Below are 21249 nucleotides of genomic sequence, written 5' to 3'. Positions count from 1 at the left end.
CACAGTGGTAACATAACCATGGTAATCAGTACACCACAACGGTAACATAACCACAGCAATAAGTACACCACAGTGGTAATACAACCATGACAATAAGTACACCACAAAGATAACATAACCATAGCAATAAGTACACCACAGTGGTAACAGAACCATGGCAATAACTACACCACAGTGGTAGACAGTGGGGATAGCTTCCCTGAAAGGTGGGGCTAAGACATAGTTTTCTTTACCTTGGTATAGTACAATCCTATGGATGTATTAGAGGAATCTTACCAGACGCTGAAGTCAAAAATTATCTGCCTGCATCTCTAATGCAATGATGTGCAAATGACTCTGGCAGGATGATGTGCCCTGGATCATGTGTAAGCCCACTAGTGCGCCCACCCCCACCCAAGCATTTATGCATCCCTTTGAGGACAATAACCACTGAAAGGGAAAGGAAATACAAGACCTGGAGAAATTTCTAAGGATAGGTAAACAAAATAGTGAAGAGCATGCATGCTTGAAAAACAAACAGGTAAGTTGAAAGAATCCCACTTTTGGCACTGCCAGACTTACAGAGCCCACTATAGGGACTCTCATCATTAACTTGGTATCTGGAACAATGAGCGGCAACACATGTATTTATGAATAGAGCTAAACAATCAAAATAGTGATGTCAAGAACCCCAAATCTGAGACTATTAGGCTTTAGAAGAACGTCGTGCACTATAAAGTATTCAGATAACATTAAATGAAAGGTGGAGCTGCAGTAAACACAATACATAAGTAATCAGACTAAGTGTGGAAGGCACAGAGTGAAGCTACAAATTCTTGAACCAAGACTCACATAAACTGTTACATGAATCTCTTTGTCTAAGAAAGTACAGTTGTGTACACTTACGATAAATGTAGATGTTCGAGTGTATTCACTGTTGCAGTCATTACATTTGGGTTATCTGCCTGCAGGTAGCCCTCAGTCGGCCTGAATATGAAAGTCTTGGATTCCTGTGTCGGATGCTGTCTCTTCTATCATAACATCAGGTCGTCAGGGGTATAAAACATGCAGCCGACACCATTGCATCAGTTTTTCTTGCCCCAGATGTCAGGCGCCCCCATAATGGAAAGCAATTATATGTTAGATTACACCTACAACAAAAAGCAAATACACCAGAAAGCTGAAATACAGTAAACAAGAAGAAAAGTATAGCCAAGAGACGTCAGGGGGGTGGAGGGAGGGTAACCAGGACTGCAACAGTGAATACACTCGAATATCTACATTTATGGTAAGTGTACACAACTGTACTATGTTCTGCGTGTTTCACTGTTGCAGTCATTACATTTGGGTTGATTCCCAAAGCTAAGGAAGGGAGGAGGAAGTTAGAGAGCATTAGGATCAGCTACTAAGCCCTGCAATACTGCAGTGGCAAAACCAGCTCTGGATTTAAAAAAAAATAGGCATGTGGTAATGGCTGATGAAGGTATTTACAGAGCTCCAGGTAGCAGCTTCTAGAATGTCCCTGCTAGGGACACCTCTGAGAAAGGCTGTAGAGGTAGATGCAGCCCTGGTGGAATGTGATCTTATCCCCTGTGGGGTAGGTTTTTCATGGTGCTTATAGCAGAAATTAATGCAATGGGCTATCCACTTAGAAATGGTTTGCTTTAAAATGGCCTTCCCCTCTGCACCTACAGCAAAGCCAACTAGCAGTTGTTCAGATTTTATGAGAGGCTTAGTCCTGTCCAATTAAAATCTAAGTTGTCTGTACACATCCAAAGAGTGCAGTATTCGTTCTCCTGTGTTTTGTGGATTTTGGAAAAAGGTAGGCAAATGAATGGACTGATCAAGGGCCACACTAGACACCAACTTGGTCATAAAGGAAGCATTGGTCCTGAGGGACACCATGTCTGCATGGAAGATGATGAAGGGCTTCACTGCCATGAGTGCCTGTAATTCAGACACTCTTCTTGCTGAAGTGATGGCTAGAAGGAAGGCTGTTTTCCAAGAAAGGAATTTCAACTCTGCAATTGCAGCTGGCTCAAAAGGAGGTAGAGTGAGCTTTTTCCAATACAAAGTTAAGGTCCCAGGCTGGAGTAGGGGCCCTCCTGGGAGGTCTTAAATTTTTGTCCCCGCTGAGGAATTGCTTTACAGGGGGTGAGAGAAGAGGGGTGGTTCAGTATTATAATGTGCTGAAATGGCAGAGACATGAATTTTAATTGATGAGAAGGAAAGGCCCTTGTGGAGCATCTCTGTTAAGTACTGAATAATATGTGGTAAGCTGGGCACCGTTGTGCCCACCCCGAGTCTGGCTCCAGGAACAGTATCGTTTCCACTTTTTAGCATAGGATTTTCTAGTACTAGGCCTCCTTGCCTCCAGAATGACATTTAGCACCTACTTACTGAGGGATGCTATTGGAGAGCTCAAGGAATTAGCCAGGCTGCAAGGTTCAGGGTTTGAAGCTGAGGGTGCAGAATCTGGCCTTCCTGCTGGGACAGCAGGGAAGGGGTCTGAGGCAGGTGCCATGGTTCCAGCAGTGACATACTGCACAAGAGGGGGTACCAGTGCTGGCGTGGCCAGTCTGGTGCAATCAGTATTGTCCTTGGTTTGTCCTGTTTGATCTTTAGCAGAACCTTTGAGAGGAGAGGCAGGGGGGAAAGGCATATACTGAGAGGCTTTCCCAGGTGAAGGACAGTGCATCCACTTTCCAAGCTTGACTGTGGGAAGTCCTTGTGCAGAATTTGTCCAATTGGTAGTTCTGAGGGGAGGCAAACAGGTCTATCTCTGGATTTCCCCATTTGTTTCTCAAAAGACTGAATATCTTTGGTTCCAGTTTCCACTCCTGTGGGTCCATGAGATTTCTGCTTAGGTCGTCTGCCAGTGAATTTAGCTTGCCTGGCAGGAATTGAACTTGTAGGTGAACTTGGTAGCTCAAGGCTGTGTTCCACAGAGCCATGGCTAGTCTGCAGAGATGGTATGAGTGGATTCCCCCCTGCTTGTTTATGTACCACATAACAGTGGTGTTGTCTGTCTTTACCAATAATTGTCCTGGAAGAATGTGGTCCTTGACGGCTGTCAGAGAATTCTGTACAGCTAACATTTCTTTTTGGTTGATATGCAGGCGCATCTGACTCGGGTTCCATTTGCCCTGAATGCACTGCCCTGCCAAGTGAGCTCCCCATGCATAGTCTGATGCGTCTGTTGTTAGGGTTTGGGCGGCAGGGGGTAGAGTGAATGGGAGCCCCCTGTTGTGGTAGCAGGCCTCTGCCCACCATAGGAACTCTGTCTTTATACAAGGAATGATAGGAAGCATTGATTCCAGGTCCTGAGAATGTTGACACCATAAGCTTTTTAGATACCATTATAGTTTCCTCATATGCAGTCTTGCATATGGAATTAGTAGGATGCAAGAGGCCATTAACCCCAGGGCTTGCAGGATTTTCCTTGCAGATAGCTGGTCTTTGTGGCCAGGAGTCTGAAGTAGGCTGTCAAATAAACTTGTTTCTCTGGCGTGAGGTAAGCCATCTTGGAAGTTGTGTTCAAGCTTGCTCCCAGGAATACAATTTGTTGGCAGGGTACTAGATGAGATTTCTTTTCGTTTATGGTGTACCCCATTTAGGTTAGAAGTTTCTTTACAAATGCCAGATGTTTTAGTAGCATACCCTGGCTTTCTGTCTGAATTAGACAATCGTCCAGGTATGGATATATTTGAATATTTCTTTGCTTGCAAAATGCAATGACTGGAGCTAGAAACTTTGTGAATACCCTGGGCATAGTAGATAAACCAAAGGGAAGTGCAGAGAACTGATAGTGCATGGAGCCTGCTCCAAAGTGTAGGTATTTCCTGCAAGATTCCCTTACTGGAATGTGTAGGTAAGCTTCCTTTAAGTCTAAGGTTGCCAACCAGGCATCTTTGCCTAGCATAGGAAGCAGCTGTTGAAGTGTTAGCAGTTTGAACTTTGGGATTACCAAAAAGGTGTTTAGAATAGAGAGGTCCAGGATAGGATGCCAGGAGCTGTCTTTTCTGGGTACCAGGAAAAGTCTTGAGTAAAAACCTTGTCCCCTTTCTTCTGCTGGGACAGGTTGAATAGCCCTGATACTTAGAAGAGAGAGAACCTGCTGTTGAGCCTCTGCCCACTGATTTGGGGGTTGGTCTGGCCAACTGTTTGGGGTTGGTAAGGTGTGGAAGTGGAATCTGTATCTGCAAAAATAAACCGACGACAAATAGTCTGGGGGTTGAATAAGACACAAAACTGACAGCGTGGGACATCATGGTCTGGGCCTAAGCAAGGAATGCAGTACGAATGAAAATCTTAATGAGGTATTTGCTTTCCACAGGTAATACAATTGTTAACTTTTACTGACATCGGTTAAGAGCAAGAAAAAGGATCCCCGATGGGGTAATTAGCTTTTTTGAAGACTTCGGTTCTGAAACTCGAAAACAAAAATTTCAGGAGTCGGCCGACTGGCACTTGTGAACTGCTTCTGCTTCGGGCACTGTGTGGCAAGAAAGACTGATGTAATGGCATCGGCTGCATGTTTTATACCCCTGACATCATGGAAGAAGAGACAGCATCCGACGCAGGCATCCAAGAGTTTGATATTCAGGCTGGCTGAGGGCTACCTGCAGGCAGATAACCAAAATGTAATGACTGCAACAGTGAAACACGAAGAACATCAGGCCTGGTCAAAGCCCAGGAACACAATACTAAAGTGCGTGTTTCAACTAGAATTTAAACCCAGGCCCTCCAGATTATGGTTCTGGTTGCTACTGATGCAGTTTCTACTTTCTCCTCTGTCAGATTTTGTATGTAATGCAGTGGGGGAGGAAGTTGCTACTACTCTTTATATGTGTTCTATAGTGAGCCTGGGTTGTGAGTGAAAAAAGATCTGAAGACCAGCCTAAAAATTAAATAAAGTGCATCCACACCACCTCTAGTCTTACTGGTCTGTTTGGGACATATATAATGTGTGTGTGAGAAGGTCCTATTACAAAATGTTATACCTGCCTGCAGCAGGAGCACAGAGAGATAATGCTCTGTTTATAGCGCAGGCAACCTGAGTTTGATTAATAGCTCAAGCTCTTGATGGCATAGGCAGTGAGGATGTGCATGCCCATCCTGGGGGAGAGACAGTGGTTCTCACTGGGCTAGTGCCAGAGCTTCTACTGCAGGGATCCTCTGGAGACTGGAAGCTCTTCATACTGGGCAGGTGGGGCCAGGAGGATGTTAGCATGGCTGCCCAAGGTGCTGGTGATGGTAGTCTCTGATGGCGCATGTGGGGGAGCATGCATGCATGCATAGATTAAGGGGTGATAGACTTCCCTCAGTGTGATGCAAGTACTCACATCACCACTGGGGATTAGAATAACAAATGAAAAAAAAACACTCTCATTGCCAGGGTGGCAGCAAGAGCACAAAGCACCCTTGTGGCTACATGGATGACAGCCCCTTAGAAGCTAGGTCATGAGGCACAGGGGGCGAAAACAAAATAATAATACAAAAATGTATAAGTGTTGATTCTGCAATTACTGACACTTTGGAAATAAAACTGCAATACTGACAAACTGTAGTGAATTTTGAACCATGCTGTTAACTTTTAAAGTTGATTTGCAAAAAAAAAATTGTTCCCTGTTCCCTAGCATGGGAGGTAGTTCTCTTCCACACACTACTGCTTCTTATACAAACTAACTTCAGAATCACTGTACTTTGGAGTACGAAAAATACTTAAAACATTGCAGTCTTGTATTTAGTATAAAATTATCCCTATCTGCACTTGCATTCTTGCTGTTCTGAGGACAAACCGGCACCTTTAATATATACAATATATATGTATATATATATATATATATATATATATATATATATATATATATATATATATATATATATATATATATATATATATATATACATATATATATATATATATATATATATATATATATATATATATATATATATATATATATATATATATACATACATATATATCCACTGACTGTAGTCATTGTGACAGACAAAACTGAACAAAAGTCAAGATATTCATATGAACCCTAAAAGACCCTTGTTTTGCAGTGTTACAGTAAGACAAACTTTAGGACACCGGAATACTTAAGTCTGTCCCAAAACATAGCTGCCTTCAATACATACGTGTTTGGATTACGTTACAAAAAAGAAAAAAGTTGCAGGGCAGGGGCCAAGCAACATGTTGCATTATCAAATGTGTAGAGAAAGTTGTATCAATGAGAAACACAGGGCTATAAATGTTGCTTTTGCAGCTGGGAGTGCCTGCATGCATTTCAGACTCAGCTCAGTCTTGGCTATCTATGATACAATTACCTTTTATTGAATGGGTTGTCCCCTGGTATGATATGACTGCTGTCCAAACCGATGAGGAAACTGATTCTGTCATAGAAGGATTTGGCTGCTTGGAGAGATGGTTGCGGCTGGCTTTGACCAATAATGTCTTGGGGGTCAGGTAATCCATGGCAATAGGGCTGGTTCTGGCAGGAACTCTGCAAGCAGCAGTCAGGATCCATGCAATCGACTAATCCATCTAAGAGAAGAAAATTTAATCAGATAAATCTTTGTGCATTTCTACTTATGACATTTGTAGAGGTACAGCAGACAGTTTTCCCCTGTGGGGCTTTCACTGCACATCTCTCAAAAAGATAACTGTTACAGTAACAGCATGAAAAAAGAATATATGTGTGTGTGTGTAGCTAATATATACAAAGATACACATGCAAGTACATATGTGCTTACACACACACACACACACACACACACACACACACACACACACACACACACACACACACACACATTTAATTTATCCCACTACCTCCTCTAATCACTCTACAGTGTGCATAACTAAAACGAATACAACAAAGCCTGAGACAACTGGAATATGTACATTTAAAACACAACTGAAACTGAAATTGAGAACTGTTGAAAAATGTTAAGAGAATGATGGCAAACCTTCAAAGAACCCAGAACCAAAATACTTCTTTTAAATGTGATATTGCATAACATTTGCTAGTGTACTCTGACAATATTCAATATCTCTGGTTAGCTGCACCTTAAACTCTTTACTTTCAAAAACTGAAAGACAGTGGTGATACTAGGTTGTAACCTCTTAAAAGCTGCTGTGATACATACAGCTATGTATTAAAAATATCATCCATTGTCATATTCCTGCATAAAATGTGCACCTTAGTAAGAGATCTGCTTAAGTCTAGACTGGAATATTATGGCACACTGCATGAATCAGGATCCAACCCAGCTCCGACTTTGTTGCAGTGTGAAATAAGCATATGATGGGCAAAGAAGTGCCCATGCAAGCTGAACATGGATTGGATAAGACTTCTTTGAATAAGCCATTAAAGAAGCTTCAAGAGGGAAATTTGTATCTACCACCTACCCCTGTGGGAGTTTCCCTGGGGATAGCCATTTGTATGATGAAAACAGAATGATATATTAAGACATCATCCTGTAGACAGTTACTCTGTCACTGTCACCAGGAAAAGACTGGTTCTAGAAAGTCTCATTACATAGCTCTAATTTTACACCTTGTGCACGCATACAGAATCATAAAGTGAGAATGTAGTACGTGACATTAGATGCAGTTCTCATGCCTGTGTTAAAGTTACACCATTTAGTAAACTACAAGAATACACTATCATGATATTGTACCATGGGAATATAATAAAGCAGGCTCTATTATAATTTCAGTAATACCTGTGACACATTAGTTTGACTATGAGTGAAGAAAGAAGTACTGAGTAAATACAGAACAGTTAAATGCAATAAATGAACATATAATAGGGCTGAGAATTCTTCCTGTTGGTTACTTCAGATGTAACACAAAATCTCCCCAGTCTTGCTAATATACTATGGCTCCACAGAAGAGAAGAGAAGACTACAGTCAATGTTACTGCCCCCCCCTGCTCCCATGGTGATACACAAGATGTACCATAGCATGTAGTTAACTGGGAATTCACCAGTTAACAATTTCAGGCCACATCAGACTGGGATGATCTGGGAGTTAGCTCTGCTTTCCTGGAGTAAGCTCTGCCTTCCCACAATTCATGTTTCATCTCAAAAACAGATGCATTTATGTGCTCCTTTATTTACTGTAAATCAGTAAGTACTTAATTAACAGTGCAGTACCAGCAGTATCATGGGACATCTTCAACCTTCTATTATAGTACATATAAGGTGACACACCAATATCAATTCTAGTTTTCTATATCATGTTTTGCATAACTGTTTCAGCTTCTAATTTTTCTATGCATTCCTGCTTCCCCAACACTGAAAAATAAGAGCAATTAAAGGGATAGTAACATTACTTATATCCATTCCTGTTCAGTTAATGAACAGCTCCTTGTATCAACCAAATAGCAAGCAACCCAAACTAGTACTAGTACTGTGAAACAGTATGTGGCAGTTCTCTCAGTACAGATGTAAACCATAGTACTGGTACAATGAAACAGTATGTGGCAGTTCTCTCAGTACAGATGTGCATCATAGTACTGGTACTGTGAAACAGTACGTGGCAGTTCTCTCAGTACAGATGTGCATCATAGTACTGGTACTGTGAAACAGTACGTGGCAGTTCTCTCAGTACAGATGTACAGCACAGTATTAGTACTGTGAAACAGTAAGTGGCAGTTCTCTCAGTACAGATGTGCAGCATAGTACTAGTACTGTGAAACAGTATGTGGCAGTTCTCTCAGTACAGATGTGCATCATAGTACTGGTACTGTGAAACAGTACGTGGCAGTTCTCTCAGTACAGATGTACAGCATAGTACTAGTACTGTGAAACAGTACATGGCAGTTCTCTCAGTACAGATGTACAGCATAGTACTAGTACTGTGAAACAGTACATGGCAGTTCTCTCAGTACAGATGTGCAGCATAGTACTAGTACTGTGAAACAGTACATGGCAGTTCTCTCAGTACAGATGTACAGCATAGTACTAGTACTGTGAAACAGTACATGGCAGTTCTCTCAGTGCAGATGTACAACATAGTACTAGTACTGTGAAACAGTACATGGCAGATCTCTCAGTATAGATGTACAGCATAGTACTAGTACTGTGAAACAGTACATGGCAGTTCTCTCAGTACAGATGTGCAGCATAGTACTAGTACTGTGAAACAGTACATGGCAGATCTCTCAGTACAAATGTACAACATAGTACTAGTACTGTGAAACAGTACATGACAGTTCTCTCAGTACAGATGTGCAGCATAGTACTAGTACCGTGAAACAGTACATGGCAGATCTCTCAGTACAAATGTACAGCATAGTACTAGTACTGTGAAACAGTACATGGCAGCTCTCTCAGTACAAATGGAGCAATATATTTTGATATCTCAGTACTGCCATGGCAGACTCCTGCCAGTCACTGAACTGTAACTGAAAGCAATAAAGTTTTGGAATCACAATTCATGCTGCTGAAATCCACAGTAAATCAAAGAAATTAGTGAAAACATGGCAAAGTCAAATTTTATTTCCCAAAGAACTATGAGCCTTAGAATAATATTTACACATTGCTCTATTTATTTTTATGTTCATAGGTTCATAGGTAGGTACTAGGCTATCAGCCCTGGGGCCTATACAAGCCCAGACAAAAAGGTACCCTGGCTTTTGCCACCCAAGAAAATTATTTTCCTGTGCCACTGTCAAGCAGAGCCACAGAGGTGATCCCCGGGGTGAATTTCCTATTTCCCATCCAATCATCAAGATTTTTCTTGAAGAGTGCTAATGAGGAGCTTTGTTTGATATAGATAGGTAGTTTATTCCACAGTATGGGAAGTCTCTGGGACAAGAATCTATCCCTCCAGCTTGTTCTGTTTATTGTGGTGACAAGGTTTAGGTCCCTAGAGTGTGTAGCTCTGAGGGATTGGGATTTCTTTAAGTGGAGCATGTCCAACAGCTCTGGGTTTGACATAGCTTTGTATGTTAGGCAGAGATCACCTCTGAGTAGGCGATATGCGACGGAGTAAAGCTGGAGTTTTTTGAGACGGTCTGCGAAGGGCATCTGTTTGAGGTCAGTAATCCTCTTTGTGAGGTATTTCTGCGGCCTTTGCAGTTGTTGTAGATGTCTTTTGAGGTACATACCAAAAGCGACATTGTACTCTATAATGGGTCTAATGAGTGATGAGTAGAGGGGAACAATGACCTCTTTTTTTTCTGGATGAGAAACCTTTTGTGATGAGGTCTGCCATGTAGAAGGATTTCCTGACTACTGTGGCAATGTGATTATCAAAGGAGAGACAACTGTCCACATGTGTCCCAAGGTCTCTTATCACACTTTCGGTGTTAAGTATACTACCACCTATGTTGTAGTTCATGGGTACAGAGTTTTTACCAAAGGGGATGACAATGCACTTTTTGGCATTGAGCTTGAGGCCATGGCTTTGAAACCAGGCATCTGTCTCAGTGAGGCCCTTTTGTAGGATGTCCACATCGTTAGGAGTTTCGATTATAGCTCCTAGTTTGCAGTCATCTGCGAACTTCTTCAGCCAAAGACCTTCTGTGTTAGCCTGTACTTCAGAGAAGTAGATACCAAACAGGAGAGGACCCATGACTGAACCCTGTGATACTCCATTTGTCACTGGTCTGAAGTTGGATTTGGAGTCTGCTACTTTCACAGTGTGGATTCTGTCAGTGAGCCAGTTGGCAACCCATCTTGTGACATCGGGATTTATACCTAGTTTAGTGAGTTTATCTATAATTCCAGAGTGGGGGATGGTGTCAAAAGCCTTGGCAAGATCTAAATAGGCTGTGTGAACCACCTTACCCTTGTCTACGGCTTTGGTGACTGCTTCAAAGAAGTCTATCAGGTTTAGAAGACATAATCTGCCTTTTACAAATCCGAACTGGGTGGGGTCCAGAGTTTGGAGATTACCAATGTCTTTGTTTATAATTTCCATGATAATACGTTCCATGGCCTTGCAGACCAGGCTAATCAGGCTAATGGGGCGGTAGTTCCTGGGGTCTGTGGTGGCTCCCCCCTTGTGGAGTGGGATAACTGTCGCTGTGCGCCACTCAGCAGGCACAAAGCCTGAGGTGAGGCTATAATTGAACATGATACTTAGGTGGGATGCCAGTTCGTTCTGTAGTTCGTGTAGAATGCAGCCTGGGATGTTTTCTGGTCCCATGGATGCTGTGTTCTTGGCTTTGGAGAGTGTGGTTTTTACCTGTGCAGCTGTGATTACAGGAATTTGCATTCTTCCGGTATACAGATGGGCTCTTTAGGGGGTGAGAGGGGAGTAAAGTTAGCACTAAACCTATCTGCCAGGATGTTGGCAATATCAGTTGGGTCTGTATATTTAGTGCCATTGTGCTGCAACTCAGAGCAGATCTGAGTGTTGCCATTGAGATTCTTGACATAGCTATAGAATGCTTTGTGGTTGTCTTTACAATCAGTGGCAATTTTGTTTTTGTAACTAGCTTTGGAGGATTTTATCAGGGATCGCAGCTTCTTACTGAGGCTGACCAGGGAGCTCCTCCACTCATGGAATTTTACTCTTTTGCAACAGTTTCTTCCTTCTGTTGTACAGTTTGTTTATGGCAGGGGACCACCAGATTGGCTTCCTTTTTTTGGAGGATAGCATCTTGGCTCTGTTTGGGATAGCACGATCCATGCACTCATGTAAGTGCTTATAAAGTGCAATTGTGTAGGATTCAGTAGTCGTAACTGTATTGTCCATCTGCATGGGTGTCATGAAGTTCACCACTTCTGTCTTAAGAAGCATGAAGTTGGCTTTGGAGAAAATTTTTACCATGGTTTCCTTAATGGGGGGTGGGGGCAGGATGTGGATATCGAGGGTAATTAGCTTATGGTAGGATCGGACCAATGAGGCGTTGACTTCAGGTGTGGAACACCGGTCACCCATGTTGGTAATGACTAGATCTAGGATATTGTTGCCCCTGGTGGGGGTATGGATAAGTTGATCCAGGACATGACATATGTAGAGTGTGTACTGTTGCCCTTCTCATTTAAATACAGTTTGATACACAGTTTTTGTAATTTAAGGTTATATCTGATAACTTCAATAAAATAACAATGCAGGGCAGATGTCCTACTGATCAGTGTTGTAGTATTCCTAACAGATGGGTTACCACTGCTGCCATCCGGCCAGAGTACCAAAGCTTTACCTGCCCAGGATCATACGTCTTATGTGTGACCTCAGCTTGCAAGCATAGAGGGTTACAGGCAGATGTAAGAGCATAATTCCTCAGACTTTCTCTAAGCCAGTGTCCTGAAGACCCCTGAGACATAAGATTGGTCAGCTAGGAGGAACATAGTATGAAGTGATAAGAACCCCCCCATCAGTTCTAGGGTGTTTCCTCAGGGAAAAGGAACTGAGGGAGAAAGATGGAGAAAGGAGATGAAAAAGGCAAAGAGGGAAAGGACAGTGAGAAGGAATACAGCAACAGTGATCAGTAGGACATCTGGAGTTATGGCAGCATCTTACAAAAATGTTCTATTTCCTGACCAAAATCCCTGTTGCAGTATTCCTAACACATGGGTGACTCCCAGAGCTAAAGGGAAGTAAAGGAGAGGCCAGAAAGGACTGACCTAATGAAAGCAGCTCTGGACCTTGAAAATGCATCTATCTTTTAGTGTTTACTGAAAGTGCATACAGGCGGCTCAGGTGGCAGCCTCCAGAATGGACATCCACTCCTTTGTAGAAAGTGTCATGAGGCTGCTATTGCTTTGCTAGAGTGAGCTTGAGGGCATGAGGACTTGCCAAATGGAGAGTAATAAAATGATATTGGCCTTACAGATTCAGCTTGCAGTGGTTGGCCCAGTTTAGAGTCTAAGTGGTTGACCCAGTTTAGAGTCTAAGAAAGAAAAATCAGCTGATCAGATTTTGAATAGGTTTTGTTTTGTCCAAATAGAATCTTAGCTGTCTGTGAATGTCCAGAGAATGTAGTATCCTTCCCTCTGATTCTGAGGGTTGTGAAAGAGGACAGGTAGGTTTATGGCCTTATTGAGAGACAGCTCATTCACTACCTTAGCATAAATGAAAGATTAGACCCGAGGGTCACATAGTCTTTGTGAAAAATAAAAAACGGAGGTATGGCCACGAGTGCCTGAAGCTCCAAAACTCACCTGACTGAAGTTAGGGACAGAAGAAGGATACTTTTCCAAGTAGAGAATTTGAGGTTTGCTGAAGTTGTTGGTTCAAAGGGGCATAAGGTAATCTTCTCCAGCACAAAGCTGAGGTCCCAAGTAGCGGTAATGAGCTTTCTAAGTGGCCTGCAATGCAGGACTCCTTTAAGGAATAGCTTGACCTCAGATGTGGAAGTAAGTGGGTGAGTGAGAGGACTGAGAGGCAAGCAAGTGGAGATGGCTGGCAGGTGGGCTTTGATGGAAGAATAGGCCAGACAAGTAAATAATGTTCACACAGATAATTTCAGAATGGAAGGTACCTCTGATTGCTTAGATTCCTGTCTATTGCTTTGGCACCACTAGGCAAGTCTCTTCTATTTGGCTATGTAAGAATTTCAAGTGGTGGGTCTCTTGGCTCCTTGGAGAAACTTAATTACATCCTCAAAAAAAATGGTGCTGTAAGGAATCAGAAAGTACAGTTGTATACACTTACCATAAATGTAGATGTTCGAGCGTATTGACTGTTGCAGTCATCACCTGTGGGTTATCCCTGCTGTGGTAGCCCTCCGCCTGGCCGAATAACAGACTCAATGTTTTTCTTTGTTGGCTGCTGTCACTTGCAGACTTACGTCAGGTCATCAGTGCTATAAAGAAAGGCAGCCAACGTCATTACATCAGTTATTCTTGCCCTAACCAGTCAGAGGCCCAAGTAAATAAGGTGAAGTGGTCCTGGTGGCTAAAACCCACTGTTAGAAACTTATGTCTCCCTAAAGAAAGAAGATATAAGGGGGAGGGAGGGTGGGAAACCAGGACTGCAACAGAGAATACACTCGAACATCAACATTTATGGTAAGTATACACAACTGTACTATGTTCTTCATGTTTCACTGTTGCAGTCATCACCTGTGGGAGGATTCCCAAAGCTGAGAAGAGGGGTGGTAGGTTCAGTAAGAGACCTAGGAATGGATCAGCATGACCTGCAGAACAGCAGAGACAAACCCTGCTCTAGCCTTAGAAAATAGAGGTAGGTGGTATTGCTTGGTAAAGGTATGGATAGAAGTCCAGGTGGCAGCTTCCAGGATGTCCTTGGTGGGAACGCCTCTGAGGAATGCTGTGGAAGTGGAGGCTGCCCCAGTGGAATGGATTCGAATAGACCTGGGGGTGGTTCCCCAAGCAAACTGTAGCAGAAATGGATACAGTGTGATATCCATTTGGAAATGGTCTGTTTGGAAATGGGCTTCCCCTGTGCCCCTATGGCAAAGCTGAAAAGAAGTTTGTCCATTTTCTGAGGGGTTTAGTATGGTTCAGATAGTATCTGAGTGGTTTATGCACATCTAGTGAGTGCAGAATTTTTCCCTCCTTGTTTTGAGGGTTAAGAAAGAAGGTGGGAAGATGTATGGCCTGGTTGAGAGTTACATCAGATACCACCTTATACATAAAGGAGGGATTTGTCCTCAGGGAGACCCTGTCTGCATGGAAGATGATGAAGGGCTCAATAGCAATCAGCACCTGTAGCTCTGCAACCCTTCAGGCTGAAGTGATAGCTAGGAGAAAAGCAGTCTTCCATGAGAGGTACCTTAGTTCTGCTGAAGCAGCAGGTTCAAAGGGGGGTAAAGTAAGTTTTTCCAAAATATAATTCTTGTCCAAGGCTGGAGTGGGTGGCCTTCTGGGAGAAATGATATTAGAAGCCCCTCTGAGGAATTGTTTAATCAAAGGATGGGAGAACGGGAGCTGTTCTGTATCAAAATGAGCTGAAATGGCCTAGGCATGAATTTTAATAGAGGAGGAGAAGATGTCACTATTAAGTAGCTCCACTAGGTAGTCCAGAATAAGAGGGATGGAAGGTTGAGAGGTATTTCCCCCTCTGAACTGGCTCCAGGAGCAGAATCTTTTCCATTTTCCTGCATAGGATTTTCTGGTGCTAGGCCTTCTGGCCTCTGTGATGATGTCTAGGACCTGTTTGCTTAACAGGGGCCCCTTTTTTGCCTTTAGAGTATAAGCCATGCTGATAGTTTGAGAGTCTGCAGGTATGGGTGCAGGGTCTGAGATCAGGGGAAGCTTCCTGGGAAGCTGTAAGGTCAGGCTGCGCAGTAAGGGGTACCAATGTTGCCTGCGCCAGTCTGGAGCAATGAGGATGGCCTTTGGCCTCTCCTCTCTTATTTTGATCAGAACCTTGGGGATAAGAGACAGAGGAGGGAATGCGTACACAAAAAGGGTGTTCCAGGGGAAGGTCAAGGCATCCACCTTCCAGGCTAGGTGGTGGTACTTCCTATTACAGAATTTTTTCAGCTGATGGTTGAGATGCAAAGCAAAGAGGACCACCTCCGGAGTCCCCCATGCCTGAGTGATTTCCAGAAAGATTTTTCTGTGGAGCTACCATTCTGTGGGTCCAGAAGGTTTATGCTTAAGTGGTCTGCCAGGGTGTTGTTGATCCCTGGTAGGTATTGTGCTATCAGATGTAGTCTCATGGACGAGGCAGTCAGCCACAGTTTCATGGCTAGCCTGCACAGAGGGTAAGAGAGGGTCCCTCCCTGTTTGTCGATGTACTACATTACTGTGGTGTTGTCTGTTTTGATAAGGAGAACCCTGGCTTGAGATGGGGTTTGAAGGATGTCAGAGCCTTCTGTACTGCCATAATTTCCTTCTGGTTGATGTGTAAGGGGAGGTGCTGTGCATTCCAAAGTCCTTGGGTGCACCTGGCTTCTAGGTGAGCACCCCAAGCTATGTCTGAGGTGTCGGTGGTAATGGTTTGTCCAGTTGGGTGGAGGGTGAAGGAAAGACCCTTGTTCCGGGCACAGGCCCCTGACCACCAGAGAAACTCAGCCCTTATACAAGGGATCAGAGGTAGAGAGGTCTCTAGAGGCTGAGAGTGCTGACACTAAAGGTTCTTTAGGTACCACTGAAGTTTTCTGATGTGAAGCCTGGCCAGAGAAATTAAAAGGGTGCAGGATGCCATGTACCCTAAGGCTTTCAGGAAAGTACAGTTGTGTACACTTCCCATAAATAGGTTCATAGGTTCATAGGTTCATACTAGGCTATCTGCCCTAGGGCATTTATAAGCCTAGCCAGAGTGTGTGTGGCTTTCACCACCCCTTAGGATGAGAATACTATACCCATTAGTTTGCTGTGCCTCTGTCCAGCAGTGATACAGAGATGATTCCTGGGGTAAACCTACGATCTCCCATCCACTCGTCAAGATTTCTCTTGAACAGAGTCAGTGAGGGCTCTGCCTCACATGGACTGGGATTCTGTTCCATAGTGTAGGGAGTCTCTGGGTGATGAATCTGTCCCTCCAGCACGTCCTATTTATATCCGTGTTGAGGTTTAAGTCTCTTGCTCTCGTGGCTCTGGTGGATTTGGATTTTTTGAGGTGGAGCATATCCATTAATTCCGGGTTGGACATGGCCTTGTATGTCAGACACAGATCACCTCTGAGCAGACGGTATGCGACTGAATAGAGCTGGAGTTTCTTCAGTCGGGCATCGTATGACATATGTTTGAGCCCTTTATCCTTTTGGTGAGGAACTTTTGGGGTCTTTCCAACTGCTGCAGGTGTCGGGTAAGGTACATTCCGAATGGGGTGTTGTACTCAATCAATGGTCTGATAAGTGAAGAGTACAGGGGTACAATGACCTCTCCTGATCTGGATGTGAATCCCTTCATGATCAGGTGGGCAATGTAGAAGGTCTTCCTAACCACTTTGGCAATGTGAGTGTCAAAAGAGAGGTTACTGTCAACTTGGGTCCCCAGGTCCCTGATAACTTCTTCCGTGTTTAATGGATTACCACCTATGTGGTAATTAGGGTTACCTTGTTTTTCCCAAAGGGTATGACTATACATTTTTGGCATTTAGCTTAAGGCCATGGCTCTGGCACCAGTTATCCATTTCTATGAGACCTTTCTGGAGGATGTCTGTGTCTGATGGAGTGTCAATTATGGTGCCCAGTTTGCAGTCATCTGCAAATTTTGTCAGCCACAATCCCCTATGTTTGCCTGCACTTCAGAAAAATAAATGCCGAACAAGAGGGGCCCAGGACTGAGCCCTGTGGGACACCGCAGACCGCTTAGAGTCTGACATGGCACCAGCAACTCTAACCCTGTGTGTTCTGTCCTTGAGCCAGTTTGCAACCCATCTTGTGACATATGGGTTTACATCTAAGCTGGTGAGCTTTTCTATGATGCCGGAGTGGGGTATTGTGTCGAATGCTTTTGCTAGGTCAAGGTAGGCTGTGTGAACTGCCTTACCCTCATCAATGGCCTTAGTGACTGTTTTGAAAAAGTCGACCAAGTTCAAGAGGCAGGATCTGCTCTTGACAAAGCCAAATTGGGTAGGATCCAGTGTCTGTAGGTCCCCAATGTCTTTATTTATGAGTTCCATTATGATCCTCTCCATAGCTTTGCAGACAAGGCTCGTCAAGCTTATGGGCGGTAATTTCCAGGGTCTGTAGAAGCACCGCCTTTGTGGAGTGGGACCACAGTTGCCGACGCCATTCTTTGGGCAACGTATCCTGTAGTAAGGCTAAGATTAAACAGCAGCCTTATGTGTGGGTTTAGTTCCTCATTGAGTTCGTAGCACACAGCCGGGGACACCGTCCGGTCCCATTGATGCTGTGTTTTTGCTTTAGCGAGAGCTGCTCTCACCTGGGCATTTGAGATGTTTGGGAGGCTAGACTCTGGTGGGATAGATATTTCTCCTTTGGGAGGAGGGAGAAATTTGCACTGAACCTGTCTGCCAGTATGTTGGCAATGTCTGTGGGTTCAGTGATTTTTATCATTTTGGACTAATTCTGAGCATATCTGGGAGTTTCCACCCAGGTTTCTAACATAGCTAAAGAAGGCTTTATGATTGTCTTTTGTGTCATTAGCGATTTTTCTCTCAAAGTTGGCCTTGGATGATTTTATGAGTGATCGTAGTTTTTGCTAGTATTGATCAGAGATGCCTTCCCATTTAGGATTTTGCTCTGTCATGTAGTAGCTTTCTCCTCTTGTTGTAGAGTTTGCTTATGGCTGGAGTCCACCAGACCGGGCGCCTGCCTTTGGTGGAAAAGGTCTTGATTTTATTAGGGATTGCTTGATCCATACATTCCTGGAGGTGCTCAGAGAAGGCATTTGTAAGGGTTTCAGCAGCGTGGGTTGTGGTTTCCACTGGCTCGGGGCCTTGAAGGATACCACTCCAGTCTTAAGAAGTGTGACGTATCCTTTCGAGACGTTATTCACTGTGGTCTAATTAGCTGGGTGTGGGCGCTAGATGTGTATCTCCAGTGAGCTTTATTTATGGTCTGATCTCACCAATGAGGGATATACTTCGTGTGGAGCATTTTGTCCCCATGTTTGTGATGATCAGGTCTAGTATATTTTCTCCTCTTGTGGGAATGGTGACTAGTTGTTCCATAGCATTTGAGTTTATGAACTCAAGGAACCTTTGGGCTAGGGTGTTGGGGCTTGAGTAATGTTCCCAGTCTATGTTTGGGTAGTTGAAGTCACCCAATATGATGGTGTTTGGAGAGACATTTATACTCTCCAGTGTCTTCAGGAAGGCTGTGTGGGTTTCCTGAGTTTGAGAAGGTGGTCTGTAGCATGTTACAAACTGTAGGGCAGTTTTACCTATGGTTAATTGCACCTGGATGGTCTCCGATGCTTGCATTGCCACTAACCTGGAGGTGTGGGTATCCTTTATGAATATGGATACTCCCTCCTTTTGTAGTTCGTCCGGATTTTGGGGCTGGAGCATGATATGAGGTATAACCTGATAGTGCTGGGGTGCTCTCAGGAGCCTTGAACCAGGTTTCAGTCACAGCACAAACATCGATGTTCTCCACACTGAGGAGGGGAGGGCGTGCATCTTGAGGTTTAGACTTCTGGCATTGAGCAGTATTACCCTTAGTTTTCTCCATTTTTGTTTTCTAGGGTAGGTTTATCATTTGAGCCTTGCCTAAAAAGGCACTATGGGGTGGCAAGAGCCTTTGCCAATATCCAGAAGCCCAGGGTGACAGGTGCAAGCCATCCCTTGAGAAGCAGCGTGGCTTGTCAAGCATGTCATCCCAGGCAGACAGACATTGATCCCTTAGAATGACACCAGTAATTAAGCCAATTATTAAAGCTGATCATTTTGTCTCTGTATTGTGGCATCATTCTTGGTGAGGGTAGGATACTGCTCAGGGTCAGGGTCATACCAGCCTGGGCTACATAATCTGAGAGCTCCTCTATGTCTCTTTTCATGTAGTCCAGGGAGGTACGTCTCAGGTCGTTCACACCGGCATGGACAATGACTGAGTCATACTTGTACTTGCTGTGGAGTGACCTGAGTGCTTGTGTTATGTGGCGGATTCTAGCGCCTGACAGGCAGCTAACTGTGATCTTTTCCTTGTTCAGTCTAGTGAGTGGGACGTCAGTGTGTCTGACTATGTAGATGTTTGAGTGTATTCACTGTTGCAGTCATCACCTGTGGGTTATCCCTGCTGTGGTAGCCTTCGGCTGGCCCAAATACCAGAGTCAATGCTTTTCTGCATCGGCTGCTGTCACTTGCTGGCTGATGTCAGTTCGTCAGTTCTATAAAGGAAGGCAGCCAACACCATTACATCAGTTTTTCTTGCCCTAACCAGTCAGAAGCCCAAGTAAATACAGAGAATGGTCCTCATGGCTAAAAGCCACCGTTATAAACTTATGTCTCCCTAAAGAAAAAAGATATAAGTGGGAAGAGGGGTGGGAAACCAGGACTGCAACAGTGAATACACTCGAACATCTATATTTATGGTAAGTGTTCATAACTTTACTATGTTCTTTGTATTTCACTGTTAAAGTCATCACCTGTGGGAGGATTCCCAAAGCTGAGGAGAGGGGTGGTAGGATTTGTAAGAGACCTAGGAATGGGTCAGCATGCTCTGCAAAACTGCAGAGGTGAATCCTGCCCCTGCCTTAGAACATAGGGGTAGGTGGTAATGCTAAATAAAGGTATGGACAGTAGTCCAGGTAGAAACTTCCAGGATGTCCCTTGTGGGAACTCCTCTGAGGAATGCTGTGGAAGTGGAGGCTGCCCTAGTGGAATGGGCTTGAACAGACTTGGGGAGGGGTATCCCATGCAAACTGTAGCAGAAATGGATACAGTGTGATATCCATTTGGAAATGGTTTGTTTGGAGATGGGCTTCCCATCTGCCCCTGGGGTGAAGCTGACAAGTAGCTGGTCTGTTTTCCTGAAGGGTTTAGTATGGTCCAGATAGTATCTGAGCTGTCTGTGCTTGCCCAGAGAGTGCAGAATCCCCCCCCCCTGTTTTGAGGGTTAGGAAAGAAGGTGGGTAGATGTATGGCCTGGTTGAGAGTTACGTTAGATACCACCTTTTACCTAAAGGAGGGATTAGTCCTCATGGAGACCCTGTCTCATGGAAGATGATGAAGGACTCAAAGGCCATCAGTGCCTGAGGTTCTGAAATCCTTCTAGCTGTGGTGACAACTAGGAGAAAAGCAGTCTTCCAGGAGAGGTGTTTTAGTTCTGCTGAAGCAGCAGGTTTGAAGGGTGGTAAAGTTAGCTTTTCCAAAACATAATTCAGGTCCCAGGTTGAAGTGAGTGCCCTTCTGGGAGGTCTAATATTAGAAGCCCCTCTGAGGAATTGTTTAATCGAAGGATGAGAAACAGGGGCTATACTTTATCAAAATGAGCTGAAATGGCTGATGCGTGGATTTTAATAGAGGCGAAGGAAGTACAGTTTTGTACCTACCATAAATGTAGATGTTCCGAGTGTATACACTGCTGCAGTCATTAAACTTGGGTTATCCTGCCATCAGGCGGTCCCTCAGTCGGCCTGAGTTCCAAAGTCTTGGTCCGGCGTCAGTTGCTTTCGCCTTTCCCTGACGTCAGTGTGACAGGGGTATATAAGATGCAGTCAACGCCATTTTCTTCAGTTTTTCTTGCCCCAGATGTCAGGTGCCCCCAAAAAGGCAATGCAAATTGCTAATAAAACATACATATGAAAAGCAATTCTAAAAATTTCAGTTACTAGCAAATACTCCCCATAGGTAGTAAAGGGTAGAAGAGTTAGGTATGTACCAGCAAGTAAGAGGGGAAGGAGGGAGGGTAACCTGGACTGCAGCAGTGTATACACTCGAGCATCTACATTTATGGTAGGTACAAAACTGTACTA

General features: G+C 44.0%; 1 protein-coding gene across 11 annotated transcripts in view; it reads right to left on the bottom strand.

Moving 5' to 3' along the window:
- The window catches only part of TENM3 (teneurin transmembrane protein 3), a 3803041-nt gene that overhangs the window by 420073 nt on the left and 3361719 nt on the right, over window positions 1-21249 (bottom strand). For all 11 annotated transcript variants that reach the window (XM_044062527.1, XM_044062530.1, XM_044062531.1 and 8 more), the window contains one exon: window positions 6319-6535. In XM_044062527.1, the coding sequence (XP_043918462.1) occupies window positions 6319-6535 (217 nt within the window). The remainder of the gene's footprint in view (window positions 1-6318; window positions 6536-21249) is intronic.

The sequence above is a fragment of the Protopterus annectens genome, chromosome 2.part1 (genome assembly GCF_019279795.1).
Source record: "Protopterus annectens isolate FY-2018-M chromosome 2.part1, PAN1.0, whole genome shotgun sequence".
NCBI lineage: Eukaryota > Metazoa > Chordata > Ceratodontiformes > Protopteridae > Protopterus > Protopterus annectens.
This window is presented reverse-complemented; position numbering and strand designations above follow the sequence as displayed.